The 16,406-nt window shown below is 41.3% G+C and overlaps 1 protein-coding gene across 1 annotated transcript in view; it reads right to left on the bottom strand.

The window, feature by feature from the left end:
- Positions 1-14,897: 14,897 nt before the first annotated feature.
- The window catches only part of LOC139421601 (NLR family CARD domain-containing protein 3-like), a 126,082-nt gene continuing 124,573 nt past the window's right edge, over positions 14,898-16,406 (bottom strand). The window contains exons 16-17 of the mRNA XM_071172656.1: positions 16,160-16,206; positions 14,898-15,730 (exon numbers count right to left, since the gene is read on the bottom strand). Of these exons, the coding sequence (XP_071028757.1) occupies positions 15,183-15,730; positions 16,160-16,206 (595 nt within the window). The 3' untranslated portion in view covers positions 14,898-15,182. The remainder of the gene's footprint in view (positions 15,731-16,159; positions 16,207-16,406) is intronic.

The raw sequence follows: 16,406 nt of genomic DNA, 5'->3' as shown, positions 1-16,406 counted from the left end.
AGTCATGAAATGTTGACCCTGAGGACCTGTATATTTGCACTATAAATGGAGCCCAAATTGAGCTTGTTTCTCAATATAAGTACCCGGGTGTCTGGATTGATGACAAGTTATCCTTCGTAACGCATAGAAAGATTATAAAATAGGAGAAAGATTGTTCAAGCAGCACTTCTCCCTGTATTGGATTTTGGTGATATTGTTTACATGCATGCGGCAACCTCTGTTTTGAAACACTTGGGCACAGTCTACCATTCAGCAATACGTTTTATCACAGGGGACAGTTTTAGCACTCATCATTGTAGTCTGTATAAAAATGTGGAATGGACCTCTCTGTCTGTAAGAAGAGAGCTGCATTCGTTTTTATTAATTTACAAAGCAATCTGACAGAAACTCCCTCCATATGTAACTTCATTAATTAAGATAAGAATAATAAGTTACCAAACCCATTCTCAGGAAAGGATAACATTAGAGATCCCTTCAGTCTCCACAGATTTAGGAAAATTTGCGTTTAGTTTTTTTGCCCCTAATTTGTGGAACAATCTGCAGAGTTCACTGCAGCTCTATGTACTGGTGCCACTCAGGCAGTTAAAATGATTGATTGAGGACCTCTATGTAGTTGAATGGGATTGCGTTTATTTTTGTTAATTGCATGCTGAATTATATTGTTTTATACACATGTGTATGTTTTAATATTCTGTTTTTATTGTAATGTGGGCTCTCTTGTAAAAGAGATTTTTAATCTCAATGCGACTCCCTGTTTAACTAAAGGTTAAATAAAATTTTAAAATTAATATATAGCGTTTTGCAAAAACAACACATTTTCATACACATCTAAAATACATGAATGAAACATCTGAGAACAGTAATATTTTACACACAAATGAAGGTATCCAAAAGCAATCGTTTCTGATGAAAAAACACAAATGTGAAAAAATTGTGGATATAGCACTTTGGAAATAAACTCTTCATAATTTATTTAACAAAATTGCCATCTCACCTCATAGCTTTCCTGTCATGTTCCCCAGAGAAACTCATTTTAGATGTAGGGGCCCCCTCCTCTCTCTCCCCAGAGAGACTCATTTTAGATCACTGACCCCTAAACAGAAATCAAGCATGTTGGATGTCGTTAACACAGTCACAACAAATGATTAAATGTCAATTCTCTTTTATTCATTTTATCCTAGAAATAAAACATTTACGAACAGACACATCTAAACAGTCAGGTGATTTAATGCAATCACATGAACATTGTCATGTTCTTCTACAATAATTAAAAAAATTGTCTCTCAGAAGGGGGAACTCGCAAAGAGTCACTAACAACAACAAAAATATAACATGTGGGGTTTACGTAGGGTTTCACAAATAGTAGGGTTTAACTCATGGGGTTGATGAGAAACCGATTAATAATAATAAATGATTATACGATCACATGAACATGTGATCATGACAGAATTTTTCACCTCTCCTGTAGTGGACTGTCTTTTAAACAATTTCACTCATTCTTGTGTGTTGCTTTGTTCAACAGCTATGCTATTATTATGCTACTACTGAATTCAATAAATAACAGCAATGTTAAGAAAAGTCTGTTCAGTGGTTTAATATCAAATTACACAGGAAGCCGGAGCTCATTGTCATTTTGAAAACTACATTTTTCCGATATTCTGAAAGACAATTTACAACGATGATACATAAAAAAAATACCCACAATATACGAATAAATGAACAACGTGTTTTTCAATGTGACTTGCCTACGCCCCAGTTAGCGCCATTTTGTATGATTGAACTGTCACGTAGCTTTCCCAGGGGAAATGGACTGTTAAGTGTTTTACTTCCATTCACTAATCAAAAAATTACACCATACATTACATTTCTCTACACACTTTACAATAATCCCTGGAAAGATTCTTACCTTGTAGCCTGAAATAAATCACAACCAGAACATGTCAAGACATTGAGGCACCTTCCGGATGACAAGTGGCTCTCTATCTATGTTCTAGGTACTTTACAGTTGATCTTTGGATGCAATAAATTTGGTCAAAGTCTAGTGACTCAACCCCATAGTATAGCATAAACATAGCAATAGTTTAACCTTTGGCCTGTAGAGGCCATGGCATACTGTAAAATGTAGAAGCATTATGATGGATCCAACATATCTCTAACTTTGAAGTACACAGCGGGGTTCCAAATAATTTCCCCCCTTGAAAAGGATTAGCAAAAAGTTCTCAAAAAAATACATAATTCAAATACTGAGCAAATTTGAATGAAAAAAAAATGGGGAACACAGTTGCTCAGAGAAAGAAGTTTTGTTTAACAAGTGATACTTTTTTTCTTCAAAAAGGTGGGAGTCAAAATTGACACCTCAGTTTTCAATACCTTTCAATACCCGACCTTGTGAGGATAACAGCACTGAGCCTTTTTCTAAAAGGTTTTATGAGTTGGGGAACACGTTGGGAAGGATCTTAGACCCTTCCTTCATACAGAATCCTTCCACATTCTTGACATCATTCGTCTGCGCTTATGGACTGCCCTCTTCAATTCAAACCACAGGTTTTCAATGGGTTTCAAGTACGAAGACTGAGATGACCATTGCAAAATGTTGATTTTGTGATCAAAATAACATTTATTTGTGGATTTTCATATGTGATTGGGGTTATTGTCTTGCTGGAATATCTACTTGCGGTCAAGTTTTAGCCTCCTAGCAGTGGAAACTAGGTTTTTGTCTAAAATGCCCTCGTACTGGATAAAGTTCATGATGCCGTTGACCTCAACAAGGGCCCCAGGAACAGTGGAAGCAAAATTGCCCCATAACAAAAGATCCACCACCATATTTTACAGTAGATACAGTATGGGGTTCTTTTCTGCTCATGCATTCTCATTTTGACTCCAAACCCCACTGGTGGGCGTGGCCAAAACACTCTATATTCATGTCATCCAAGAAAAGTAAAGGTCTGTTGTTTGCTGAATGTTATTGCCACTTGCATTGGACCCTGTTCCTTTGGCAGATGACATGAAAATACAGCTCTTTGATCACACAGACCAGTGGTGAGTTTGGTTGAAATGAGAATGCAGAAAATAACCCCATGTTTTATGGTCCTGGGACTCTTGTTAAGGTCAACGGCATCATCAACTTTATCCAGTACTTGTTAATGATTAATGATTCATGAGTGATATGATTCATTTAAGTGTCATACACCTACTAGTGCTCAGATCACATGGGCTTACAAGACATTACTAAACACAGTACCATTTTCCTTGCACTCAAAATAAAATACTGTTTTACAAACTAAACACTTATACAATGATCATGGTAAGGCTACCATCAGTACAGCTATCATCTACCCACACTACATAAGCAGTACATTTCTCCTTCTCCTCCACAAAGTGATACATCTCAAATACACCCTGTCTGAAACAAAATTCAAGCATTTGCTGATCCCGTAACCAGAAATTCAGGGTTTGCAGAAACATTTTTACCAAAAAGATCCCATCCCAGGATTTTTAACCTTTATTTAACTAGGCAAGTCAGTTAAGAACAAATTCTTATTTTCTATGATGGCCTAGGAACAGTGGGTTAACTGCCTGTTCAGGGGCAGAACAACAGATTTGTACCTTGTCAGCTCAGGGATTTGAACTTGCAATCTTCTGGATACTAGTCCAACACTCTAACCACTAGGCTACCTGCCGCATCTGGATAAGACCCAGATACAGACAGTTCGAAATAACAAAAGTTTATTTACAAAACAGTGGTCTCGTTCGTTATAAAGATTGGACCAAGGCGCAGCGTGCATAAAACTCACCAAACAAAACACAGAAAACAATACATCTCAAAACAAAACGTGCCACTAACAGTGCTACTAGGCAATTATACATAGTCAAGATCCCACAAAGCACAGTGAGGAAATGGCTTCCTAAATATGGTCCCCAATCAGAGACAACGATAAATAGCTGTCTCTGATTGGGTACCATACCAGGCCAACATAAACCACTAATCACCTAGACGACCCACCCTAGTCACTATCATGCCCCAACCAACATAGAGAAAAAACAGCTCTCTATGGTCAGGACATGACAACAGTGGGGCAGGCAAACAACAAGTCAAGGACAGGCAGAGGTCAGTAATCCAGGGTGGAGTCCATAAGGTACAGAACTGAAGGCAGGCTCAGGGTCAGGGCAGGCAGGGGTCAGTAATCCAGGGCAGTGTTAAGAGGTACAGAAACGTCAGGCAGGCTCAGGATCAGGGCAGGCAGAATGGTCAAAAACCAGGAGAACTAGAAAACAGGAACTAACGAGAAACAGGAGTACGGGATAAAACGCTGTTAGGCTTGACGAGTCGAGACAAACTGCCAACAGACAAATAGAAAACACAGGTATACAGTGCCAAGAAAAAGTATGTGAATCCTTTGGAATTACCTGGATTTCTGAATGAACTGGTCATGAAATATGATTAGATCTTGTTTAATATAAAAAAAATTGTACACGTATTTTTGTTAATTGTGTGCTAAATTATATTGTTTTATACACGTGTATGTTTTAATGTTCTGTTTACTGTAATGTGTACAGGGCTCTCTTGTAAAAAAGATTATTAATCTCAATGTGACTCCCTGTTTAAATAAAGTTTAAATTCATTAATTAATTAAATTGACGTGTGTTTGATCTCACTGTGATGTTCTCAGACAGATTTAGACTACTCAACTTGGACTCAGTGTGGAACATTCTCTATGACTTCTGTAATGATTGTATTGTAATGTTTATAAAATTGTATAGCTACCTTAATTGTGTCAGACCCCAGGAAGAGTAGCTGCTGCCTTGGCTGATGGAGATACCTTTTTAATAAATACAAGTACAAAAAATATGTGATGGAGCTGTCACACCAGCCTTCACTTTGGCTCCCCCTCCTGTCCAGCTCAGGTACTTGACATCACCAGCCTTCACTTCGGCTCCCCCTCCTGTCCAGCTCAGGTACTCGACATCACCGGCCTTCTAGCTGCTGCCGAACCTGCTGCTGGCAAACGCCCTTCACTCATCAACCCCGGACTTGTCTAGTCATCATTGCACAAACCTGGTTCCGATCCCCACTCTATCACTGTATATATACACTCCCTTTGTCATTTGTCTTTGTCGGCCATTGTAAATGTTGCTTGTTTTCCTGAGAGGAATCTTTAGTACTATTTCCTGAGTACTTTATTATTTTGCGATTTGGGTTTTGTCCTGCTTTTATCTATGGTGGTTTGCTAAATTGAGTTGTTCTAAACCTGCGACTGCCTCCTGCCTACTCCCCTTTACACTTGTGACAGGTGCCAATTTTGTAGTCACTTAATAATTTGTAGTCACTTTTTTACAGTTATGAGGAAGGTAAAGTCTTATAGTTAGGTGTTTAAAAATGTGATTGTTACTGCACTATATATACAAAAGTATGTGGACACCATTCAAATGAGTGGATTCGCAATGATCTCCATAGACAAACATCGGCAGTAGAATTAACTTACTGAAAAGCTCAGTAACTTTCAACGTGACACCGTCAGAGGATGCCACCTTTTCAACAAGTTAGTTCGCCCTGCTAGAGCTGCCCCAGTCAACTATAAGTGCTGTTATTTTGAAGTGGAAACATCTAGGAGCAACAACGGCACAACCGCAAAGTGGTAGGCCACAAAAGGTCACAGAACGGGACTGCTGAGTGCTGAAGCGCGTAGAGCGTGAAAATCGTCTGTAATCGGTTGGAAATGTTTTGTTTGTGTTTAGGGTTTGCAAATACCCACACACACAACACATTTGTTAAGACTATTTGTTGGTGTTTTTAAAACACCATGTTTGAGTTGTGTGTTCTATTTCCTTTGGGTTTGGTGAGTTTTCCATTTGTCTTAGTGCCAAGGTATCTTAAAGATGCACGCACACACATGGGTTAAGTTTTTATTTTCTGAGTTTGAATTAAAAACGTGAATTCTTTTGAATAAGGAATGTTCTGGGAACCTGGGATACAACATGTAGGAAATGTTTGACTATTTTTCTTTCATTTGTCTAACATAGTAAAAGAAACACTTCTCTGTCATGACTTTCCATTGTGGTCTGATCACCCTCATTGGAAAGCCATTTGGATAATGAATTTAATGTCATTTGTAATACTGATTTCAAGGTAATTTGTGAAATTGATAATTATAATGAAGTTTATAGTTCTTAGCCATATTTGTGATTTGGACCAATGTGAAGAAGGAGAGGGCATTTCCTTTGCCTAAGGGTAGGCTGCCTTTAGTCTAATAAGAATAATTGGTCAAATTAATCATTTATAATATTGTTCATGAACTGAACTAAACTGTTGTTCTGATTTGTCCTTTCGAGGTTATCATGAAAAGTGACATCAGACGGTATCTTAATGCATGGAAGAGATAATTGGACCGAACAGTGTGTGTACCTCAAACCCCCCTCTAACTGGCTGAAGAAGAGTGACAAAGGCGTTGAATACAGCCCTGTCCGCACCACTTCTACCGAGAGAAATGAGCCGAGCCAGCAACCGGTGTACAGTATCTGATCTAAGCTATCAACTGCTTTTCTCTCATGTTTTTCTCAGGAGTGTGAGAGGAGTCCACGTGGAGTGAGCATGGAGAGAAACCTGTTCTAAACTTCTCTTATGTTGCTGGTATACTGGTTGATGAATGGACAAGACATAATGGGTGGTAAAGGTGATGGCATCTCAGGTGAGACATTGAAATTGGGACATTATCATGGCCATCCACTTTGAACTGTAAAACTATCTGAAGAAGACGAAAAGGACGCCAGAAGAATCAATGCCTGAAGGAGGGGGTTTGTCAACTGTGCCCAAAATTGTTTTAGACTTTTGGGGTATCAGGTTGATTGTAGAGGTCTACACCACATAAAATTATAGTAATTTAGATTAAGAATGCATTGAGATACTGATCTGTATTATAACCGTGATAAAAAATTTAATAGGAGAATTATGGGATAATTATACTGGATGTTAATATAAATGTACATTCTGCCAATGTTGATGTGTGTTAAATAGAGTGTTTTACTTTGAGTGATAGGACACATTTGAATCACAGGGCAATGTCATTCTAAATTTAGTTTGGATAATTAGTTGGGTTTTTAATTATGATTTGGAATATTCCCTATTCCTGACTACATCTTTGATGGTGGGGACCCCAGTTCTGAGCATGGGGACTCAGAGGGATGACTGTTCTTTCTGTTGTGATGAGGCCTGTGTTTAGACACTGGTTCTCCTGTAACTTAGGGAGCATTTCTATGTTCTGTTTTCTGTTTGTATTTTCCTCAACAATGTATTATTCTGTGTGATTAAACATGTGCAAGTCTGTCTTGTGGAATAAAGGTTGTAAACTCAAAGCTTACATGGAGCTAAGGCACTCAACATTGAAGGGATTTGATTCTTTATTTTCATTTAAATATTGATTATGTATTTTTTTCATAATTCATATACTCTGCAACTACTGTTAGTAAGGTACCATGTTACTGTTCTGATTCTCCAGAAGGGACGGAGCCCCTTGAGAGGGGAATGTGGTGGATGAATCAGAATTAGTTGGGTAACATAGATAATTAAGATGTCTTATCTGCATAATATGCTTATGTGATATACTTGTTATTAGAATGTATCCCTTCGGACTCTGGTGTTGGCAGTTGCACTTCTTCCCTCAGCTGGGGCTCAGTCACCTGGGGCCCATTGAGTGATTAATGGGGAACCAATTATTTGTCTCCACAATGTGTGCGCACAAGTCACGCCCTCCTTTGGCATTGGGAGGAGGTTTATGGCAGTGTCTGGAAACATTGTATGTCCTCTTTGATGTTGCACTTATCCTGGGATAGTGTATGACCTAGAGGCTCACTCCCCTCAGTGAGCTTGTCCAGGAGTGGGGTCAAGAAGGGGTTTTACTTGAGATGGGAGTATCTAGAGTTGACAATTGAGTTATGCCATTGGATGAGGTAATGGTTCTGTGCTATGAAGTACCAGGAACGAGATTAGAACCTCGTCTTAAGGACCAAACTGAACGACAATTTACAGCGAATGCTATCTGGCTACGGGATACTCTTTTCTTATTTATAAAGTCTCACTTTGTGAACTGTTCCTAATATCTGTGGTTTGTTATGTTGACTAGGGGGTGGATCTTTGCTATAAAAGATCTCAGTAGCCATTGTGTTGTCACTGTCAACGGATCATCAGAAATGGTGAATCGTTGAAAGTCATTGCTATTGCAAAGCTCTTATTATTAAAGATTTAGATTAAGTATAACTCTGAGCTGTGTGATAAGTTTGTCTCTCCTCATTTGATAATACAGAAATTAACCACCACACGGTTCACACCAGACATCCCAAGAACATTGCTAAACTGAAACAGTTTTGTAAGGAGGAATGGTCCAAAATTACTCCTGACCGCTGTGCAGGTCTGATTCGCAATTACAGAAAACGTTTGGTTGAGATTATTGCTGCCAAAGGAGGGTCAACCAGTTATTAAATTCAAGGGTTCACATACTATTTCCACCCTGCACTGTGAATGTTTACACAATGTGTTCAATCAAGACATGAAAACGTATAATTGTTTGTGTGTTATTAGTTTAAGCATGCTGTGTTTGTCTGTTGTTGTGACTTAGATAAAGATCAGATCAAACCGCAGAGTTATGTCTGAAGTGTAAAACTTATAATGACTCAATAATCCATGCTTTCTGGGAATGTTATAAAGTCCAAAGGTTATGGGCGGTGTTAGAAAGTGGTCAGTTTGAGGCCATGTGGCGGAGAGTGATGCTGGTGCTGTAGATGGGGGTGTGTACTAGAGGGTCTGGTCAGGGTGATGTAGTTAATGTTTGTATGATGTTGGCGTTTTTATGTGTATGTTTTATATTGTTTATAAAATATCAAATCCCCCTCCAAAAAAAGACATGTTCATCCCAAATGGCACCCTATTCCATTTATAGTGCACTATTTTTGGTATTGAATTGTAATAAAAAGTAGTGCACTTTATAGGGAATAGGGTGCCATTGGGACCACCTCTAGTATGATTGTTAAAATAGCCACACATTCAGATTTAGTATTTCCCTATGCACCACAAGTCCCTTTAGTTAGAATGACTGACAGCTCATCAGTCAATCACTCCTAAATTTCTACCCAGTCAGAGACATTGTCTTCCACCTGCTGGTTGTCCCGCCTCCAGCCAGTGAGATGTGGTGAAGACATGACACCTACTGTAGGAGGTCTGGAGGACTGGACCCATCATGACACCTAGGAGAGCTGAAGGACTCGTTATGACACCTAGGAAGGCTGAAGACTGGCCCCATCATGACACCTAGGAGAGCTGAAGGACTCGTTATGACACCTAGGAAGGCTGAAGACCGGCCCCATCATGACACCTAGGAGGGCTGAAGGACCAGTTATGACACCTAGGAGGTCTGAAGGACTGGCCCCATCATGACACCTAGGAGGTCTGAAGGACTCGTTATGACACCTAGGAGGTCTGAAGGACTGGCCCCGTCCTGACACCTAGGAGGTCTGACTGAACCCATCATGACACCTAGGAGGTCTGAAGGACTGGCCCCGTCCTGACACCTAGGAGGTCTGACTGAACCCATCATGACACCTAGGAGGTCTGACTGAACCCATCATGACACCTAGGAGGTCTGAAGGACTCGTTATGACACCTAGGAGGTCTGAAGGACTGGCCCTGTCCTGACACCTAGGAGGTCTGACTGAACCCATCATGACACCTAGGAGGTCTGAAGGACTGGCCCCGTCCTGACACCTAGGAGGTCTGACTGAACCCATCATGACACCTAGGAGGTCTGAAGGACTGGCCCCGTCCTGACACCTAGGAGGTCTGACTGAACCCATCATGACACCTAGGAGGTCTGACTGAACCCATCATAACACCTAGGAGGTCTGAAGGACCCGTCATGACACCTAGGAGGTCTGACTGAACCCATCATGACACCTAGGAGGTCTGAAGGACTGGCCCTGTCCTGACACCTAGGAGGTCTGACTGAACCCATCATGACACCTAGGAGGTCTGAAGGACTGGCCCCGTCCTGACACCTAGGAGGTCTGACTGAACCCATCATGACACCTAGGAGGGATGAAGGACTGGCCCCGTCATGACACCTAGAAGGTCGGAAGGACCCGTCATGACACCTAGGAGGGCTGACTGAACCCATCTTGATGGGTATGTAAACAAAGTGGCATAGTTTAAAGTGGCTAGTGATACATGTATTACATAAAGATGCAGTAGATGATATAGGGTACAGTATATACATATACATATGAGATGAGTAATGTAGGGTATGTAAACATTATATTAAGTAGCATTGTTTAAAGGGGCTAGTGATATATTTTACATAATTTCCCATCAATTCCCAGTATTAAAGTGGCTGGAGTTGAGTCAGTGTGTTGGCAGCAGCCACTCAATGTTAGTGGTGGCTGTTTAACAGTCTGATGGCCTTGAGATAGAAGCTGTTTTTCAGTCTCTCGGTCCCTGCTTTGATGCACCTGTACTGACCTCGCCTTCTGGATGATAGCGGGGTGAACAGGCAATGGCTCGGGTGGTTGTTGGGCAAAAAAAAGCGGGCAAAAAAGTGATTTAGTCTGTCTGGGAGCAAGACATCCTGGTCCGTGACGGGGCTGGTTTTCTTTTCGTAATCCGTGATTGACTGTAGACCCTGCCACATACCTCTTGTGTCTGAGCCGTTGAATTGAGATTCTACTTTGTCTCTATACTGACGCTTAGCTTGTTTGATTACCTTGCGGAGGGAATAGCTACACTGTTTGTATTCGGTCATGTTTCCGGTCACCTTTCCCTGGTTAAAAGCAGTGGTTCCCGCTTTCAGTTTCACACGAATGCCGCCATCAATCCACGGTTTCTGGTTTGGGAATGTTTTAATCGTTGCTATGGGAACGACATCATCAATGCACTTTCTAATGAACTTGCTCACCGAATCAGCGTATTCGTCAATGTTGTTGTTGGACGAAATGCGGAACGTATCCAAGTCCGCGTGAGCGAAGCAGTCTTGAAGCGTGGAATCAGATTGGTCGGACCAGCGTTGAACAGACCTCAGCGTGGGAGCTTCTTGTTTTAGTTTCTGTCTGTAGGCAGGAAGCAACAAAATGGAGTCGTGGTCAGCTTTTCCGAAAGGAGGGAGGGGGAGGGCCTTATATGCGTCGCGGAAGTTAGAATAGCAATGATCCAAGGTTTTACCAGCCCTGGTTGTACAATCGATATGCTGATACAATTTAGGGAGTCTTGTTTTCATATTAGCCTTGTTAAAATCCCCAGCTACAATGAATGCAGCCTCAGGATATGTGGTGTCCAGTTTGCAAAGAGTCAAATAAAGTTTGTTCAGAGCCATCGATGTGTCTGCTTGGGGGGGAATATACACGGCTGTGATTATAATCGAAGAGAATTCCCTTGGTAGATAATGCGGAGGACATTTGATTGTGAGGAATTCTAAATCAGGTGAACAGAAGGACTTGAGGTAAGGGTTATGGTTAGGGTAGGGGTTAAGGATAGGGTTAGGTAAGGGTTATGTTTAGGGGTTAAGGTTAGGTGAGGGTTATGGTTAGGGTAGGGGTTAAGTTTAGGGTTAGGTAAGGATTATGTTTAGGGGTTAAGGTTAGGGAAGGGAAGGGTTATGGTTAGGGTAGGGGTTAAGGTTAGGGTTAGGTAAGGGTTATGATTAGGGTAGAGGTTAAGGTTAGGGTTTAAGGTAGGGACATCACAATGATCCCAGATAGCACTAACCGAGAGCCACCCCTTAAAGTGTCAATCAGCATTATGAGTTGAATTAGGGATGAGCCCCAGCCCTAATTCAGTAAACAGCTGAGGGATGAGCCCCAGCCCTAATTCAGTAGACAGTTGAGGGATGAGCCCCAGCCCTAATTCAGTAAACAGCTGAGGGATGAGCCCCACCCTAACTCAGTAAACAGCTGAGGGATGAGCCCCAGCCCTAACTCAGTAGACAGTTGAGGGATGAGCCCCACCCTAACTCAGTAAACAGCTGAGGGATGAGCCCCACCCTAACTCAGTAAACAGCTGAGGGATGAGTCCCACCCTAACTCAGTAAACAACTGAGGGATGAGCCCCACCCTAACTCAGTAAACAGCTGAGGGATGATCCCCAGCCCTAACTCAGTAAACAACTGAGTGGATTGATAGATGAGTTTCCCCACTAGTAATTACCAGTAGGAGGGGCGTTCCAGTGGATTGATAGATGAGTTTCCCACTAGTAATTACCAGTAGGAGGGGAGTAACAGTGGATTAATAGATGAGTTTCCACACTAGTAATTACCAGTAGGAGTGGCGTTCCAGTGGATTGATAGATGAGTTTCCCCACTAGTAATTACCAGTAGGAGGGGCGTTACAGTGGATTGATAGATGAGTTTCCCACTAGTAATTACTAGTAGGAGGGGCGTTCCAGTGGATTGATAGATGAGTTTCCCACTAGTAATTACCAGTAGGAGGGGCGTTCCAGTGGATTGATAGATGAGTTTCCCACTAGTGATTACCAGTAGGAGGGGAGTAACAGTGGATTGATAGATGAGTTTCCCACTAGTAATTACCAGTAGGAGGGGTGTTACAGTGGATTGATAGATGAGTTTCCCACTAGTAATTACTAGTAGGAGGGGCGTTCCAGTGGATTGATAGATGAGTTTCCCACTAGTAATTACCAGTAGGAGGGGCGTTCCAGTGGATTGATAGATGAGTTTCCCACTAGTAATTACCAGTAGGAGGGGCGTTCCAGTGGATTGATAGATGAGTTTCCCACTAGTAATTACCAGTAGGAGGGGAGTAACAGTGGATTGATAGATGAGTTTCCCACTAGTAATTACCAGTAGGAGGGTAGTAACAGTGGATTGATAGATGAGTTTCCCACTAGTAATTACCAGTAGGAGGGGAGTAACAGTGGATTGATAGATGAGTTTCCCACTAGTAATTACCAGTAGGAGGGGAGTAACAGTGGATTGATAGATGAGTTTCCCACTAGTAATTAGCAGTAGGAGGGGCGTTCCAGTGGATTGATAGATTAGTTCCCCACTAGTAATTACCAGTAGGAGGGTAGTAACAGTGGATTGATAGATGAGTTTCCCACTAGTAATTACCAGTAGGAGGGGCGTTCCAGTGGATTGATAGATGAGTTTCCCACTAGTAATTACCAGTAGGAGGGGAGTTACAGTGGATTGATAGATGAGTTTCCCACTAGTAATTACCAGTAGGAGGGGAGTAACAGTGGATTGATAGATGAGTTTCCCCACTAGTAATTACCAGTAGGAGGGGCGTTCCAGTGGATTGATAGATGAGTTTCCCACTAGTAATTACCAGGAGGGGCGTAACAGTGGATTGATAGATGAGTTTCCACACTAGTAATTACCAGTAGGAGGGGCGTTCCAGTGGATTGATAGATGAGTTTCCCACTAGTAATTACCAGTAGGAGGGGAGTAACAGTGGATTGATAGATGAGTTTCCCCACTAGTAATTACCAGTAGGAGGGGCGTTCCAGTGGATTGATAGATGAGTTTCCCACTAGTAATTACCAGTAGGAGGGTAGTAACAGTGGATTGATAGATGAGTTTCCCACTAGTAATTACCAGTAGGAGGGGAGTAAAAGTGGATTGATAGATGAGTTTCCCACTAGTAATTACCAGTAGGAGGGGAGTAAAAGTGGATTGATAGATGAGTTTCCCACTAGTAATTACCAGTAGGAGGGTAGTAACAGTGGATTGATAGATGAGTTTCCCACTAGTAATTACCAGTAGGAGGGGAGTAACAGTGGATTGATAGATGAGTTTCCCACTAGTAATTACCAGTAGGAGGGGAGTAACAGTGGATTGATAGATGAGTTTCCCACTAGTAATTACCAGTAGGAGGGGAGTAACAGTGGATTGATAGATGAGTTTCCCCACTAGTAATTACCAGTAGGAGGGGCGTTCCAGTGGATTGATAGATGAGTTTCCCACTAGTAATTACCAGTAGGAGGGTAGTAACAGTGGATTGATAGATGAGTTTCCCACTAGTAATTACCAGTAGGAGGGGCGTTCCAGTGGATTGATAGATGAGTTTCCCCACTAGTAATTACCAGTAGGAGGGGAGTAACAGTGGATTTTTGTTTCCTTTCCTTCATCTCAACAGACATGAGAGAACAGGACAGGTGAAAGCCATGTCCCGGTAGGCAGCCATCATATTACTTTGACCTATCTTGTGTTTTCAGATGAGTCAAGATAAAAGAGAGAAGATAAGGAGAGGAGATATGGAGAGGAGGCCACTTTGGATTATTGAGATGCACACATTGTCCTGTTCTCTCAACATCATACAGTAGTAACAACATAGAATGATTAGTGTGTTTGATCATAAAACATTTATTTTCACCTGAATAAGTATGTACTGAACACAACCCCTATTACTGTACTCCATTTACTCTACTGTCATATTGTGATCAGTATTAAAACATTTCCACCTCTCTTCTTCCATCTATTACTGTACTGTCATATTGTGATCAATATTAAAACATTTCCACCTCTCTTCTTTCATCTATTACTGTACTGTCATATTCTGATCAGTATTAAAACATTTCCACCTCTCTTCTTTCATCTGGTTGATTAACTTTATTAGTCACATGTACATTTCATTCAGAGGAATTTAGTTTATACAGAAACAAGATTGTTGTGTCAAGAATTTGAAAAATAAACAGTCTACAGACAACAATATTCACAAACACCAAGAAGCCCAATAACAAGAAGATCAATGATTTCTAAATGAAAACAGATTTTACAACACAGTGTGGTGTTTCATTATAGGAATGACTCTGTCTGTCAACTTCAGTGGTGTTTCATTAAGCAACAAGGAGGTCCGAGGGGGTGTGCCATGTCTAAATTCTTCTGAATTTGGGGAGTGCCTAGATGGGGAGTGCCTAGATACAGCCTTTAGCCATGGTATATTGGCCATATTTCACAAACCCCCTAGGTGCCAAATTGCTATTATAAACAGTTTGCCAACTAAATTAGAGCCTGTTTTGTCACACCCGTTATATACAGTCTGATACAACATGGCTGTCAGCCAATCAGCATCCAGGGCTCACACCACCCAGTTTACAATCATTAATATTTAGATTTAATAATCAACTGTTAACTCATGACTAGAGAGTTCATATCAATTGTTGCTCCAGTGTGTCTTACTGAACATGACTATGATTAGATTGAAACATCATGTTGTGTTTGACACAGGGACACTGAGGAGTCATCAAACCAAACATGAAACCCTGGATAGAGGGGCTCAGTGAATGTAGTGTGGAATGTGTATAGGTGGGTCAGTGTGTCAGAGGAGACTCTGTAGAAGGACAGAGTGCCAGCTGGCCAGTCCAGATACACTCCTACTCTGTGGGAGCTGGAGGGGGGGACGTCTATGGTAGTGTGATTATAATTGTGCCAGGCCGTGTAACTGTTCTCAGAGCAGTCCAGACTCCAGGACTTTAATCCAATAATACAGTCCTTACCCCCTACTCTTCTGCTGATTCCTTTATACGTCATTCCTATAACAGCCTCTCTCCCACTCCACTTTACCTCCCAGTAACAGCGCCCAGTCAGACCCTCTCTACACAACACCTGCTGCCAGTCCTCAAATCTCTCTGGGTGATCAGGATACGGCTGCTCCTCTGTCCTCCATGTCACCTTTCTGTTCTCCTTGGACAGAGAGAGGAGTTTGTTTACTGTGTTTGGGTCCAGCGTGAAGTCACAGGCATCTGATGGATGAAACCAGACACAATATTAGGAGTCATCATCATTCACATTAGAATGTTAACTCACTTTTCACTAATTCATTTAATGTAGATGTTTATACGTATCAAAATGAGAAGTTATGGTAATTTGAGACTTTTTGAATGATCATATGTTATACTGTATGGTAATATAAAACACACTTATTCCGATTAATTACATACACACACACACACACACACATGTCTTATGTAACACAAATGCGCCACACACAAACACAGACACACACATTGTCAAAGCAACTCTTTCTAAACTTTGTCCCTGATTTCTGCTTCTGTAGAACTACAGCTGATATTTAATATGACCAAGTAAGTAATGATGGTGGTCTTTGACTTTGACTTAACTTGAATTAAGACTTATTCTTAGTCATATTCTTCACAGCAGTCAACACTCACATTTTCTAAGCCCAGGTTTCATTGTGTGCTCTCCACCATGTTCCACACTGCAGCGGTAAGCAGAAGAACAGACAGTCATTGAGTGATACATGTGACATCACATATTCACACAAATACACGCACACACAAACACACACACACACACACACACACACACACACACACACACACACACACACACACACACACACACACACACACACACACACACACACAGCATATAAGTTTGTTCAAGTGATGGTAAGAA

Source organism: Oncorhynchus clarkii, chromosome 12, assembly GCF_045791955.1.
Source record: "Oncorhynchus clarkii lewisi isolate Uvic-CL-2024 chromosome 12, UVic_Ocla_1.0, whole genome shotgun sequence".
Lineage (NCBI taxonomy): Eukaryota > Metazoa > Chordata > Actinopteri > Salmoniformes > Salmonidae > Oncorhynchus > Oncorhynchus clarkii.
This window is presented reverse-complemented; position numbering and strand designations above follow the sequence as displayed.